Source organism: Sceloporus undulatus, chromosome 2 (genome assembly GCF_019175285.1).
Source record: "Sceloporus undulatus isolate JIND9_A2432 ecotype Alabama chromosome 2, SceUnd_v1.1, whole genome shotgun sequence".
Taxonomy (NCBI): Eukaryota; Metazoa; Chordata; class Lepidosauria; order Squamata; family Phrynosomatidae; genus Sceloporus; species Sceloporus undulatus.
This window is the reverse complement of record NC_056523.1, coordinates 131957823-131974524: the sequence shown is the minus strand read 5'-3', so window position 1 is coordinate 131974524 and position 16702 is coordinate 131957823. Positions and strand designations below refer to the sequence as shown.

At 40.6% G+C, this 16702-nt stretch overlaps 1 protein-coding gene across 5 annotated transcripts in view; it reads right to left on the bottom strand.

Moving 5' to 3' along the window:
- The window catches only part of B3GNTL1 (UDP-GlcNAc:betaGal beta-1,3-N-acetylglucosaminyltransferase like 1), a 325750-nt gene that overhangs the window by 213675 nt on the left and 95373 nt on the right, over nucleotides 1-16702 (bottom strand). For 4 of the 5 annotated variants that reach the window (XR_006101818.1, XM_042448424.1, XM_042448423.1 and 1 more), the window contains exon 3: nucleotides 10002-10097. The exons of the other annotated variant lie outside the window; for it this stretch is intronic. Coding sequence is in view for 3 of the 4 variants with exons in the window: in XM_042448424.1 (XP_042304358.1) it covers nucleotides 10002-10097 (96 nt within the window). In the remaining variant the exon portion in view is untranslated. The remainder of the gene's footprint in view (nucleotides 1-10001; nucleotides 10098-16702) is intronic. 5 annotated transcript variants of the gene reach the window in all.

Here is a 16702-nt window from a genome sequence, read left to right as displayed (position 1 = left end):
CCGCATAGCAGCATAATGAGGGAACATGTGCAAGAGCATGACACGAGGGAAGGATGGGGGGGGAGTGAATTCACAGATGACCACTCAAAGAACTACAGTTACAGGTAAGAAAATTCTCTTTCATCATGGTCTCTGTGAATCACACAAATGGGTTAGACTAGCAAGCTGTAGCCACAGGAGGAGGGAGTGTTGTGGCACAAAGCACCATGTGCAGTAAACTAAAAAGTGTTTTGTTAAACAACAAGTAAGAACCATGCTATAAACAAATCTCAGTGCAAACCATAAAGCAGCACTGCCCTCCCAAAGCTGCATCATTCCTTGTCCTGGTATCCAGCCTTGGGCAGGAAGGTGATATCAGATGAAGAACAACTTCGTCCTTATGGAAACAAGATAAGGCTGATCCACACAAAATGCACAAAGTTCACCAGCAAGGCGAGCTGAGGTGATGGCGACAAGGAAGGCAGTCTTCCAGGGGAAAAGCCTGAGATAGGCTGTAGCCATCGCTTCGAAGGGCTACTTGGAAAGTTGTGCAAGGACCAATTCAAGACTACAAACTGGTGTCAGTACCAAAGGCAGAGGATGGAGGTTAATGAACCCTTTGAGGAATTTTTTAATTAGAAGGTCCTGAAAGAAAGATGGGAAACCGTTGATCTGGTAATGAGTGCAGATGGCCGCCAAGTAATATTTCAAAGAAGAAATGAAAAATCCAGCATCTGTCAGAGACATTAGAAAGTCTAAAACCTGTGGTACTTGAACCCAAGAGGGGAACAGATCCCTGTAGGTTAAGAATGCCAGAACTTTAGTCCATTTCAGATGGTAGGACATTGTTAAAGTATATTGCTAATTTGTATTGAAAATGATCAGATGAGTCAATGGTTAACTAAGGTTTAAAATGGTTCCTGTTGCAGGCCAGAAAATCTAGGCCTGGAAGAGCAAGTCTTCAAGGACATTGCCTGAGACATAATATAAACAAAATGTATTATTGTTATGGTCTTGTGTAGTATGGTGACTTCATGGGAAAGAGGTGTGTCCACTTGGTGGGAAGGTTGATCTTGTGAGAGAACAAAGACTGATGTCACATTCAAGCTTCTAGCATGGACTCTGAAAGAGAATAGATGTATAGTAGCCTGCTATAAAGTGTAAATAGCAACAAAGTTAATAAATCCTCATTTGAGTGAAAATCTGTGTGGAAGTTACTTTGATATTGAGTAGCTGAGAAGACTGCATCTGTTCCAGTTGGTACCAGTCCAGAACCACCAGTAACAAGAGACATCAACCGTCCCAAAGATCTTTTTCTCTAACAGACATCTACGTCGATGGCTTGTGAGCTGCCCGTATGACAGTTTGCATGGATTTGGGCAAAGAAGTCATTATCAAATCCACCAAGTGACAAGGTGAAGCATCTCCAGGTCTGGATGTCGAACACAAGCTCCGTGAAGAGTGAGAAGGTTGGGTTGCAGGGGTAGCCAGAGGTACTCCTTGTGAGTCAGCTGAAGAACAAGGGTGAACCACAGCTGTCTTGGCCACCAAGGGGTGATCAGGATGGCATCTCATCTCATCTTCACCACACCCCTGGTGATGAATGGGAATGGAGGAAAGGCATACAACAGATTTCCAGCCCACTCAAACAGGAAGGCATCACCTTGAGAATTTTGAATTCTGCTTCTCAAGCAAAACTGTGGGCACTGATGGTTCAGGTGCCTTGCGAAGAGTGGCGAGCCCCAATGGTGGAACAGTTTCTGTGTCACCGTGGGATGGAGCAGCCATTCATGACACAAACCCATGGACCGGCTGAGCTGGTCTGCTAGTTTGTTCTCCTCATCTGGTAGGTGGACTGCTTACAGAGCAATGTCCCTTGCGATGCAGCAATCCTAGATCCCAAGGCTGAGGCCAAGTAATGTCTGAGACCTCATGCCACCTTGTTTGTTGAGATAGTAAAATGACAGTAGTGTTGCCTGTGAGTAGCAAAACCATTCGATTTCGAAGGAGGGATTCAAAGGACCTCCAAGCTTTTTCCACTGCCAGCATCTTGATGGAGTTGATGTGGACATGTTTCTCCTCCGAATACCACTTTTCCTTTGCTGTGAGACCTTCCAAGTGGCCTCCCCAATCCTTCATTGAGGCATCTGTTCTGAGGGTGAGTTGGGGTTGCAGAAGAAGAAAGGGCATGTCGATGTACACATTGGATGGATCCAGCCACCAGTGTAATGTTCTCAACACAGGCCTTGAGACTGTCAGTCTTTTGGAAGGAGTCCCATAGAGGGTGAAAGACAGACAGGAACCAAGATTGGAAACATCAGAACTGAAGTCGGGACCAAGGAGTGATGGAACACAGAATTCTCCTGTGTCAAGTACTGCTCAAACCAGAGACTCGAACCTGTCTTGAGGGAGGTATGCCAGGGCCCTTCTCAAATCCAGCATCAGCCTGATGAATCTGATAACCTGAGAGGGTGAGAGGTTGGATTTTGTTACACTGACTATGAGGCTGTTGGTTTCAGCTGGGAGGCTTTCATGATGGACATGTTTGGCTTCAGGTGTTAAAAAAGCCAAGTGGAGTCAGAGGGTGTAATGCAGTAGATATTGTCGATCTCCCGTGAGGTGGCTGGCATGGTAGCTGGAGTCATCCAAGAAGGCTTGGTGATATTGGACAAAGGTGGGAGAAGCCCAGTGGACGCCATGGTAGGAACTTTTGAATGCATACACAGATTGAGCCCAACAGTTTGGATTCGTGATGCACCACATCAATGTTTAGTGCACTGGTCATTCGGATGACTTGATCAGAGAAGGAATGGACATCATCAGTGGCTGAAGCTGACTTGTGGGTCACCAGAACAAGTCACCAGAAGCTGACTTGTGGGTCACTCTATCAATTCGCTGTCTCACAGGAGACTCTATCAATTCGCCTTCCGAAACCGAACCAGCTTGAGTCTCGACCACTTGAAGAGATGGAGCAGGCAAGGTAAGCCTGTCAGACAGCCGCGTCTCCGATCTAGTGACTCTCTAAATGGAGGACTGAGAAGAAGAAGGTTTGTGCTTCTTCCTTTTCTTTGTCACTGGCTTTGTTAGTGGATTTAGAAGCCATCTCTGTTTCGGCCGCTGAGGACTTCTACTTCATAGGAGGGATATTCTTGGATTTGAGAGTCTCAAATGCGAGCATATACGGATTTGTATTGACGTTTGGCTGAGGAAGAAGGCTCATGGCACCATTTCAAAGAGCCAAGGCAAGCAGTGTCATGATGACAACTTGACCCAGTTGTTGAGGGCCTCTTTGGAGGCAGAGATGGTGGGGGCACCAAAACAGTTGCCATTGGCAGCACATGCGGTTTCAAGGTCTTCTCAAAAAGAATCGACTGGAGACAAGAAAGACGATTCTTTTGGATCTGAGGGGCAAATGCCCTGCAATGGTCACTGACCTGCATACTGTGCCTCTCACCAAGGCAAAGCAAGCAACAAGAGTGCTTGCTTTGGCCTGGAATTTTAGCCACATATTCCTTGCATTCCTTAAAAGACATGGGACTGAGAAGCCATACTTGCCAATGGAGATAAGTATCATCAACAATCTGGATCAGGCCAGGAGTGTCAAACCAAATCCAAATCACAAAGCAGAGAGTAGTTGAGGTAAAATATGCCAAAAACCAGAAAAACTCTGTGTGAATGCCAAATCTGGTAAGAGAAAGGGTAGTCAAAAACCAAATCCAATGATAAGAAAACCATTACATTCAAATTGAAAGCGATTCTACGAATCAGTTCCTTCGATGCTGCCAGCACTCCGGACAAAAAGAAACTGAGGAAAAATAGCAGGAACACGAGGGGTATATATAGGGTGGGTGGAGCTACATCAAAATGTCTTCTCTAGCGATTCTAGAAGGTCCTGAATGTCTCTACACAGACACAGGAAAACCCATCTGTGTGACAGAGACCATGATGAAGAACCACAAATATGTTTTCCTCCCCCCCCCCCCCCCCCCCCCGACACCAAAAAACAACTTTTCCACCCCTGAGCACCACGGGAAACTTTCTTTACAACCTTGCAACACATAGCCTCCCCCACATTTCCAAAGTGCTTCTGCTTTCAATCTGATGTTAGCAGCTACAGCTCCAAAGGATCCACCTTTTCTGCCTTCCTCCCAGCCAGACAAAAGCAACACTATATCTTCCCCATTTGATAAACTTTGAATTCTCCTCATTTCTAAACCCTTTCCAGTCTGAATCTGATGTTTGCAGTTCTCCCCACAAATGGAAGGTATAGTGTTGTTTTTGTCTGGCCAGGAGAGAGGGCACGCGAGGAGGGAAGAGAAACTGGAACCTCCCTAGGATGGGATTCAAAGGGAAGGTCTATAGAAATGAATAAGATGCAAAGTTTGGCTAAGCAGGAAAATGTACAGTGTTGGTTTTGACTGGCGGGGAGGAAAGGTGAGGAGGAGAGGGGTTAACAGAGTGACCTTGTTAAGCAGCAACTACAAAGTCGCAAATAGTCAAAACCGGAAATCTGAAACCTGCAAATATGGAAAGTTGACTGTAATCGCTATTGTTTAAATATGCCTGCTTCTCTCAACAAAAACCACATGGCTGCAAGATGGAATGGCAACCAACTACCATATCAATATTCAAAATCATCTTCCCATTCCAGAGACTGGCCAGTTCATCAACAGCATAGCTAACAGAATGAAATGCAATTAACCTCAGAACATCCTACTCCCCTCTGGCCAAATGAATAAAAAAAACCCAATCAATAAAATGTCACTGGCATATATGTGGGGTAATAAATATAATTTATGTTCTATGCACTGCAACTGTTAAAAAAACCTAGATAAGCCCTGAAAGACCTTCACTCAGGTCATATTTTGCTTACAGAAATCCTCATTTCTACCAACTCTATACAAGCTCAAATTCATTACCCTGACTAAAGTAATCCACAGAATTTATTAGGCAAGTAACCAGAACTTAGTACTTTCCTTCACACACTCAATTCCATTGAAGTGTTGGCAGACTCAGCTATTCTACCAAGCTAGTTTATAATACATTTTTCTAGAGAAACGTCACAATTCACCAATATGGGTATGTAGGATATTCCACTACTCACCATTTCCAAAATTTTGTTTAGATCCAATTAATAATTTGACACCAGAGTAAATTGAGGATCACTCAAGTATACATTTCAGTTCTAAAATGGCCTTTCACTCAAACTGATGATTAATGGTAGACTTCTACCTACTGTATTTATTTACAATTATTGTTGTTGTTATCGCTGCTGCTGTTGCATAGTATAATATATTCTTTTTCATTTTATACTTCATTCAAGTGATCAGCTGTAACTGCACCTTTAAAATATTTTACCACATATATTTTGAAAATGCTACATGGATTTCTCCTTGCATTATATTTATTACCCCACATATATGCCAGTGACATTAGAATAGTGAGGAAATGAAACTGGGTTTCTATAATTTAAAAATTAGCACCGATACATTCCTGTCCTCAGCAACTGAAAGAAACAAAATACAAATACATAACAATGACACTTTTGTGCCTTGTGGGAAACCAAAAGTAATATAAAAATTATTTCAGTCTGTTCAGAAAAACCCAGAATTACTCAATCATCACATGCATCAAAATGTGGTACTTTCCCAGTTCCCAATAAAGACATGATCTTGCAATATATTATTTTATTTTCAATTTTATTTTATATGTATTTGTATGTGTGCATATGTGTACAAATGCATGTACACACACACACACACACTTACTTAACTTGATTTCTGTGAGAATTCACAGACATAGCCATGTTAGTCTGAATCACTATTTGATAGAAAGAAGTTGGTAGCATAAGCTTTTGTAGCTTTTTTTAAAGTAGCTAGTAAAAAAACACTGCATCATCTATATCATAGTGGGGATCTGTAATCCCCAGCAACAAACAAACATACACACACACACTAAACCTTTAGTATCATGGAATAGCTATATCTACTAGCACTTTTCAAAGAACCAAGCATTTGGATACAAACATATATCTTTGATTTATCACCTATATTCCCAGTCGCAAACATCTTGGAATCTACTGGAATTTGGCTCCAGCCCCCTTCTGGATACCGAAATACAGTTATGGTCATGTTCTATTACTGTACAATGGCACAGTACAATGGTTCTCAAACTTTTTCCCTCCAAAGCCCCTTTTACATCTACATGTAAACACATGGGCACCACAATTCAAAAAGGGTGTTGAGAAGCTGAAATATGTCCATAGGAGGGTGAACAAAATGGTGAAGAGTCTGCAAACCATGCTTTATGAGGAGAGACTTAGGGAGCTGGGTATGTTTAGCCTGGGGAAGAGACAGTTAAGAAGTCATATGATAGCCCTGTATAAGTATTTTGAAGGGGTGTCACATCGAGGATGGAGCAAGCTTGTTTTCTGCTGCTCCAGAGAATAGGACACAGAATAATGGATGGAAGCTATAGGAAAAAAGATTCTATCTAAACATCAGGGGGAACTTCCTGACAATAAAAGCTGTTTCACAGTGGAACACAATCCCTATGGTGGAGTCTCCCTCTTTGGAGGTTTTTAAACAAAGGCTGGATGTCAGAGGTGCTTTGATTGTGTGTTCTTGCATGGCAGGGGGTTGGCCCTTGCGATCTCTTCCAACTCTATAATTTTATTATTCTATGTGGGGGTGGGGGGGGGGGGGGGCACTTGACATAGTATAGTGGGCCCTCAGTATCTGCAGGGTGTGATAAATGGTAGTCCCTACATTTATCAGATACTTTAAATTTGTGCCTGGAGAACCAGTTGTCCTCCATGTTGTTTTCTTTCTTTAATGTTCTTACTTCATAATAAACCTTTTCCTTCAATACTCTGCCTCTTTCTTCATTCCTTTTCACAGCCTTAGCTCGGTTTGTGCTTTTCTGATTGTCACTTACCGGTAGAAGGCCCAGCAATGTCCCAATGCATTGCTGGGGTGTAACAGGTTAATCATTGGGTGGTGGCAGCAAGTTGTTTTTGTGATTAAGGTGGTCTCAAAGGGTCCCATCCAGCTCAGCAGGAGTGGAGTGGGACCATAGAGAACCTTACCATGTTGGCATTTGGTTCCTCTGCTTCTGTCTTATTCCCTGGGGAAGGGGATTTAAGACAGAGTAGGAAGCAGAGAAAACCTTCACACAGGGGTTTGTTCCAGTCCACCCCTGCGGATACAAAAAAAACTGTGTGGATACTCAAGCCAATATTTAAAATTTCAATTTACCTGTGACTGACAGTAGTCAGATCCAGAAGCAGTCTCAGGGCAGTAAGGGAGGCTGTGGCAGCAAGGCCCAAACACCAGGGATACATTCTTCCAGATTCTGCTGTGATTTGATAGAACAGTCCCCTGCTTTGGGTGTTAAGAAGAGGAATCCAGGGATTCCTCCTGCACCCCACTCCTGAAGCTGGAGGCCACTTCAAGTCATGGGGTGCAATGGGGTGTCTCTGCAGACTTATGGTACCTTGTATTTTGGGAAGGGATACCATTACAGTTGGTTCTCTGTATCCCTGGGTTCTGCACAGAATCCAGGGATTCCTCCTGCACCCCACTCCTAAAGCTGGGGGCTGCTATCTCCCACTGACAGACTTTCTGCTTCAAAAATTGAGTAGAGGAAGAATTCCTGGATTCCATCTGCAACACACTCCCAAAACTGGAGTCTGCTGTCTCCCATGTTAATAACACCCTTCTGTTTCAAGAGTTAAGAGGAGAAAGAGTCCCTGCATTCCACCTGCACTTCATTCCCCAAACTGGAGGGTGCTGTATCCCATTCACACACCAGCTTCCTGCTTCAAGAGTTAAGAGGAGGAGAAATCCCTAGACTCCACTTGCACCCAACTCATGAAACTAGAGTCCCTTGTGTGATTCTTGTGTGGGAAGAAAATGGTAAAAAAATAGAAGCAGCTTAAAATTGCTTTTGCTCACAATGCCCCAGCACAGGTCTACATTGCATATGAGGTAGGCTTTCTTCTCAGCACTCCTCAAGCTCTGAAACTTCTCAATCAATTTAGTTGGGGAAACTGGATTTTAAGCCACTTCTGGAGTGCTTCAACCATGCACACACACAAGCCCCATCCTTCCCACCACACCCTGGCACTCACTTCCTTCTTTTCCTCTCTCACTTCATGGCATGCAGTCTGATGCTAAAAAGAATACCGAAGAAGCGTTCCAAGCACATCCCTCTCTGAATGGTGAGCTCAGCACCTGAGATTTGTGCCCCTTGGGGGGTGTGCCCCACCATGTGAGAACTTAGGATGTAGTAATAATAATAATAATAATAAAAATTATTTCTATACCGCTTTTCCACAGTGATCAAAGCGGTGTACATAGTAAAATTATTAAAACAACATAAAATTAAAACCACATTACACTAATTACAACATACAATTAAAATCCAATTCATAGGTGTATGTAAGTGAGATGGAGAAAAGGGTACCCCTTATATAAAATGGCAAAATCAAGTTTTGCTTTTGGGATTTTTAAAAAAATATTTTCAAGCCATGGATACAGAAGCCATGGATGTGGAGAGCTGACGGTAATTTTGTACCGCAGTTAATTACCCTATCAAGAGGAACAAAAAAGGGATGGCTCCACCCCTATTTTATTCACACTACTGAGCCACTCACAAAATTGATTTGGACAATTGAACTGATAAGGGATATTGAACCAGTTCTCAAACACACTTGATTAACCTATATGCCAACAATACCCTACTCACATTTTTTTAAACAAATCCCCAAGCATCAACTCGAGTTGTACAATCCATTTTACTTTTATTTCAAAAATATAGAGGGTTCATTGTCAGTCTTAAAAAATCTAAATTGAAAGAGCAAATCTGAATCTAGCAAAAATGAAAACTGGAATGAGCCATGCTGGATTTAAATATCTTGAAATTACATTTATGGAAGATTACTTATCAAAAAGAAATACTCATTTACTAAACACAGCATAACATTCAAGCTCAGCAAATGGCCATCATTAAAATTATCCCTACTGGGGGAAACAAAAAAAATGGCTTTTTTTATTCCAAAATATTGCCTTAACACCAAACTCTAATGAGGTGTCAGAATGGCAAGTAGTGCTTAATCTATAGTAGTGAGTAATCTGTTCATTACAGGAGGAAAAAATCTGTTCATTATAGTACAACTCAAGAGAATCTGGTGGCCTTGTGAATCCCAATTTTGTCTCAGCCTTCTAATAAACACAACTAATTAATGCAACTAGAAAGGGCCATATGATCCAGTGGATGCACCTTGTAACAGAAGGCAAATCTCTATATGTTATCACCCCCGAAAAAAGAATGAAAACAGAAAGCCTAGCTCAGCATTATCCAATGAACTTTATAGCCGGAAAGAATTCAGATCTCTTTAGCCATGGTTCCCATCATTGTTGTTGTCATCCTCATCCTCCTCATCTACTAATTTACATCCTATCCCTCTTCATAACAGCCCAGGACATCCAGTACTCTAATCACTACACTACACAAAAAATTCTTCAAAAATGTATTTATTTATTTAAAAATATTTAATTTCTATGCCAGCTTTCTCCCCAAAGAGACCCAAGACGGCTCACAAACAAAAACACATTAAAAACTTGTTACAATTATGTAAGAAAATGTAAGAAGAATAAAACAGTTAACCTAGTGTCTACTATATTTTTATGTCAGTATATTACCTGCTCTGTGCAATTAGGCTTAGAGTCTAAATGGTGATATATGTTTCTAAATAACAGAACAACACAAGTCTAATAATATGAAACCATCATTATCTATTTATGGTGTGAGATAAGGGATATAGGAAGGATAGATACTTTCATCTATATTTGATAACTTCTCTTTCCTTCAAGTTTCTTATAATGAGATTAGTAATATACACACAAAAGATAATTTTACTACATCCTGTTGCCCAGTGGGTTTGTATAAGCATGGTTCCAGTTTCCAAATGCTCAAGGCAAATGTCTAATTAGCATAAGATGAAGACATACGACCAATACCTGAGTAAGGAGTTGCTCATGTGTTAGATTATTGATCCACCTAGTGTATCGCTCAGTTGCCTCCACAGGCTCTCTCTTAATTTGGCTTCCTATAATCTGAAAGCAGAAATAAAACAACAATTTTGAGTGATGACAAAGACAGAACTAAAAGACATATTGTTAATAGATGAGATGGATTTCTGATTGCCTTTTGTTTTGATGGGATACGCATCGATATTACCTTGGCAGTAGCTAATATTTTAAGCGTTGTTATTCAAGCTAGAGCTAAATCAGACCTGACAATTAGAATACAGTTCTGAGAGGGAGTTCGCCAGGCAAATCCAGTTCCATCAGGACTAGCCTGGAAGAAGGAAGAGCCCTCCCTCCAATCCATCTGCCTTGGTCCAGGCATCAGAGGGAGAGAAGAACCACTGGACCTCATCCCCTTTCCCTCCACCATTCCCTTCTCCTTTTGTTTCGTGTCTTTTAGATTGTAAGCCTGAGGGCAGGGAACTGTCTGATTAAAAATAATATTGTAAGCCGCCCTGAGAGCCATTAGGGCTGAAGGGTGGGGTATAAATACCTAAAAAAAAAAAAAAAAGAACTGGTTCAGCTTGGCTCGGCATAATAAATGGCAGTGCACTCACAAAGTGCATCCTCCTATCCCTTCCATTTGGAACTGCATAGGTTGAATTGCCTCCCCACTCTCTTTCTCTCCTCTCCACCAATAAACTGAAGCAGAAGCAACTATCCCTCCCAGGGATTAAGAGCTGCAGTGGGGAGGGAATTCTGGGTGTTGCACAGAGGTTATGGAATAGCCTCTTACGCTCCACCCAAAAATAGACCTACATGTGAGTAAGTCACACTAATGTGTATGTACGACACTAACACATTTCTAGTCATAATGGCATTGGTTCAAATCAATAAGTATTTGGCGTGTTCCGTTCCAACACATATGCATTTAAATTAATTCCTCTTTTTTTAGCAAGATGATGATGATGATGATGATGGTGCAAGTTTCTGATTCATGCACTACAGGAACAACTTTACAGGTACAAGGGAAAGTTATCTATGTATCCAGAAGACATATCAAGCCAGGTGCAGAGCTAAAAAACAGAACAACCTTCAAATGAATATGACAGTTTGATTTTAGATTTTTTTTTTATTCAAGCAGCTGTGATAATTGTACAATCTGATCACATTACAAAGCCTGAAGAACATACACATACAATTCCCTCAGTGTGCTTATCTATGAGGCCAGCAGGGTATCCAGGCTGGCTTTCGATTTCCCACTAATTGTATTTCCAAACAAAACAGAAATGATCTTGTGTTAATTGTGGCATTATTGACATTTCACACCTGCTACATCATTTCACTCTCAGACTTTTGTCTGAACCAAAAATAACATTAAAAGTACTGCTTAATGAATCTTTGTTGCTAAGAATCAAGGTTTTGCTGGTCACAAGACATCTTAACTAAAGACAAGATAGCTGAAAACAAATCAGACCAGAGCAACTACTAGAACTACAAATAGAGAAGTATTAGCAAGAGTTAGGCAACAGTAACAGCTGTGTCATGAGTTGACTTATTTTACACTGCTTTTAACTGCTTAGAAAATCAAAAGCACTTAATAATATAGTAAAGTTCAAAACTATAAAAAATGGTACATTAAAATCAAGCAATAAAAAAACAGCAATGAAACAATTACTAGAAGTAACTGACTAATTTAGTAATTAAGAAAATGGAAGAAACTCCCTATTTGAAAAGCCATCTCATCCAACTGGTGGGTGTCACAATGGAGAGATTTTGTGTGTGTGTGTGTGTGTGTGTGTGTGTATTACAGTGCAGATTGTAAAATGTAAGGCAGGAAGACTCTAATGACTGCATAGTGCTTGCACTACAACACAACATTTTGCAGTCAGAGAACATCAGCTGGCCCCAGTTCAGTGAAGAGCCCACAAACAACACTGAAATGTACATTGAGGGAAAGTGTGAAGAGGTGGGTGGTGGATGTTTTTATCCCAGTTTTCCTAATAATCCATTTTTCCAATTCAAAAATTAAGAGAAGCAGTATTTTGAAGCACAGGCCATCCCAAATTAATTGTACAGTATATGGGTTATTTTCACTTTAAAAGAGGTCATTACACAGGGATTTGCTTGTAAGACAAACTTTCTCTCACTCTCATTCATTTCATGGGTTTTACAAAATAAGACTTATGTATAGAACAAGAATTTTGTGGGGGGGGGGGGAATTCAAAGACATGGGTGAAAACAGATGTGAGGTCCTGGGCAAACACAATTCTGCCTGTCTGAAAGGAATTCCATAACAAAAAAGATAAGAAAGTTTAGCTTCTTGTACACAAAGCAGACTGACCCGGCCAAAGCTATACAAATATAAAGTAATGAACAGCTGCCAGGAGGTGACAGATTAGTGTTAGTACTGGCTTTCTTATGACCAGATTTCCAATTAGAGCTGAATGTGTTTGTTGGTCCACTCCAAACTAGGATACTTCGTAGTGCAAGGCAGCCAGTTTTAGCTATGTCCAGACGGCTGAAAGACTACGTAACTAGGAGATATAGATTAAGTACATTTCTTATACAATACAATCCTTGTGGGCAAATACACTGGCAGTGCAATCCCTAAGCCAGTTAAATCAGAGTAAGGAGGATTTATAACTAGCTAATCTCACTATTTTAGGCATTCCAGCAGGCATGGTTTTAGATGGCAGGGTAATTTAAATTTTATTGTAATGTTTTTTAAATCTGTGAGTCCCTTGGGTCCCTTCAGAGAGAAAAGTGGCATATAAATGAAATGAAATAAAATAAAATAAATAATTCAGAACAAAGCAACCTCATAAAGCATCCCATTCAAAGATAACTTAGGCTCAGAGCTCAAATGACAGCATAAAGTATTGCTTAATCTTTAGAAAGCAAAATTCAATATATCCAAACTAGGGGCCCATCTACACTACAAATTCATATCATTTTCATACACTGTTACTATTTTAATTCCTGTAAATTTCCACAAAGAACTCCGGTAATGGAAATTCAGTGAGGATGTTGCAAATTCTGTAAGAGGTCAGTAGTACTGCTCCATCCTCTTTACAGAGCACCATTTTACCAGTTAGCAATGGAAAGAGAGAAGTTGTAAAACCACTGCTTGTGCTTACCAAGACTCTTACTGAAGAGCCAGGCCTTTTAGAAGAAATATCAAAAGACTTCTTTTTTTAAAAAAAGTAAAAAAAAAACCACCAACATAACCACTGAAGAAGATACACATTCTAAGCTTTCATGGGCAGTTTTTTCCCCATAGAAACCACACATGTTTTACAACTGAAAATGTTTTTATTCAACTTCCCACAGTATACACATATGGCCAGTTGTCATTCTGTATGTTGTACCAGAAACTATTTCCCCATGTCATTTGTAAAAAATGGCCTGCTTAAGAATGTGAAAGCCATAAGGAATTATATAAAAGACCTATCTATCCCAGTATTCTGTGCACTAGGGATGTAAAAAGAATTCACCAATTTTGTCATATATGTCATGAAACCCTGTAAAAAATTCAACCACCACAGATCTCTCAACCTTCTCTTTATTTCTAAACAAAACCACTAGCTTTTGGGACAAATATGTAATATTTTTGTGGGGAAACTATATTTTTCAGGAAATAAAATGGTTTTGTGTGAAAAGTTATTTCTGCAAAAAAAAAAAATTTGTAAAATGTCTACCAAAAAATATCCAACATGCAAAAACAAATAATTGGAAAATGTGCAAAAATATTCATAATTTCATCCACCAGGTTGAAAACCTTTTAAAAGTTTTGTTCTAGCATGCAAGAATGAAATAAGTAAAGATTTAAATCTCTGCTTTTCAATCAGTGGCAAATCAGACTATGGAAAGCCCATAAGTAAGATAACGCCTCCCTCTCTGTCTGTGCCTTCCTGCAACTGGTATGCAGAGGCACACTTCCTTAGATACAAGAGAGAATACGTATGTACATGCCATGGCAAGCAGCCCCTGGAAACTTGCCCTATATGCAGTGGCATCCCCATCCTTGGTGTTACCTCGTGCGGGGGGCTGCTGAGGGGGACTGCTGGGGGGGGGGGGAACGGCCAAAAGAGTGCACTCAAACCTCCTTCATTTTGGTGCCCTGGTCTATTCAGGAAGAGACTGGGATGCTAAAGTGAAGGCGGGAGGGCCCAATTGGGTGTCACCCCTCTTCTGGGGTGTCACCCTGTGTGGACTGCACCCCCTTAGTGACAACACTGCCTCTATGATTTTCTAAGTTACCCAACATGGCATTCCACAGTTTAACTATCCAATGTGCAAATTACTTCCTTTTATCTGTCTTGAATCTCTCACCATTTAAATTCAGTGGACAGTCCAGAGCTTAAGTATTATCAAGACCAGGGAGAAAAACGTTTGTCTCACATCTCGCCTTACAAGCCTTTCTCCTAACATGAATGAGCCCAAATGAAGTTACACCAGCCTATTGATTCCTTTTGCTGTCCTTTTCCATGTTTTTTCCCCAGCTGAACAATATACCTGATGTTGTATCATTCCTGTCTACCACTTTGGGAAGGACTGCAAAGAAAAGTGAAATACTGGATGGTGGGGGGTTTGGAGAATGGGTGGGAATGTCTAACAACCATGTCAATCTTTTTTTTATTAGGGACTTTGGGCAACTGGTGGAGAGCTTCAGGGGAAGCAGAAGCAGAATACAGGGGCAGCACAGGCACCAGATCTGCACTTTCCCTACCCCGGGTTAATTATGATAAGATTTGAGTATCCACATACAGTCTCTTTGCTCCTCCCTTTGTGTGATTACAGAAACAGACCAAAAAGTAAGAGATTAACAGAAATCCTCATTCTTTCTGAACCAGGAAGCTATTATTATTGTTTTTCAAACAAGCCAAGAAGCCATATTTTAAAGATAGTTTATGAATTTTGGCTTGTTTGGAGAGCAATAATCACGGTTATCCACTTCAAAAGATCCCTGCTGTGATTAACAGAATTTGCCATGCTTGCTCACCTACATAAAGAGGATGGGTAGGGTTAAACAGACATATATGCTGCTTCAGCAAGCCTTGTTCAGTACATACAGTATCTGGCGTATTAGGCTATGATCTGATCATCCAAACTTAGCATATCCATCTAAATCAAAATGTAACTCTGCACTCTCAGAAACAAACAAACAAACAAGTTTCATTTATATATTGCTTCATACCGCTTAAGCAGTGTCTAAGCAGTTTACAACTATAAGCTAATTTGCCCCCAACAATCTGGGTACTCATTTTAGCGACCTCGGAAGGATGCAAGCCTGAGTCAAGCTTGAGCCCTTTCGCTGGTATTGAACTCGCAAGAAGGGATAACCTGAGCAACAAATTAGATTGCTTCTACTATAACAAAACAAGATGTCTGTGGAAAATGCTAACCTAATGCCTCCATTAGTTCCACAGATACCATCAAGACAGAGACACGACAACAACTCATTCTTTCAGTAAAAATTGACATCATGGATCCCAACACAAGAAGCACTGAAAAGCAATAATTCATCATGCTAATCCTTTCTGTAATTAAATCCATTCGAAATACTCCCAGCACTTGAATTTGATATGTGTTGCTAAGAGGTTAGAGAGCTCAGTAAGTACGGCTGAAATATATCTAACATACAGAGAGAGGTTTGCCACTTCACTCAGAAGGCAGTGATACCCTGACATTTTAACTCTCATATCAAAACCTTACAAACTACAAATTCATTAATCCATATTACTTTGCTTCAGTTTGTGTTAAACTTGTGTTGCACAGTTTGTATGTGTATGTCCTGTTGCCAGTTTCTCTCTCTTTCTCTCTCCTTCCTTCTCTTTGTGTTCTCTCTGCAGCTATGAGACTGGAGAAGTGCTCCTAACATTTTCAGACTGGCCATGCCCCTCATAGGAGACATTTTGCAGTCAACCAACAATGTTTTTTTTTTAAATGCCAAATGTGATCAAGGAGACTAAGAAGGCTGGATACCCTAGAACTATACTGGTGTGTGTAACTATAATGTGGCTGAGAGCTTCATTCGAAGTTTAGAAGTACCTAAGGGCTGCAGGTTTTATGTATTTATTTTTATTAGAGGAGATAGAAACAAATCATTCCCCTATATAATCTAAATTAATTCATGCTAACTTTATATTCATTCTTAAGAATAGTGGTGGTAAATAGCCATTTCACATCAATTACCCAAATCATATCACTTAATCATTGGGGACACTTACTGGGAGAACAGTAAAAGCTGGCGGGTTTTCCAAGCAGGTGACACTCTGCAGTCCTTGGATGTTTGGTGGGGTGATAGTCCTCTACCACAGAGTATTATGCTGTTTCTCTAGGTAATGCCACTAACTCCATTGACACATTGCTTCAATTGCTCCTTCCTCTGCTGACTAATAAACTACTTGGGTAAAATCTGTTATGAATTAATAGTTTTTATTTATGAAAGAGTTATTATTCATTGTGTCTCCAGTTGGGCTGTAGGTATGCAATTGAAACTGGAATGCAATGCCCAACTGCACTGTTCAAAAGCCTCTGCAACCCCCCTCCTCCTCTTCCTTTCCTGGCTCCTGTGGCTGCAAAAGGAAATGGTATGGTGGGTGTGTGGGTGAAGTTTATTATTTTATTATTATTTATGGTATTTATGCCTCGCCCTTCAGCCCTAAAGGCTCTCAGAGTGGCTTACA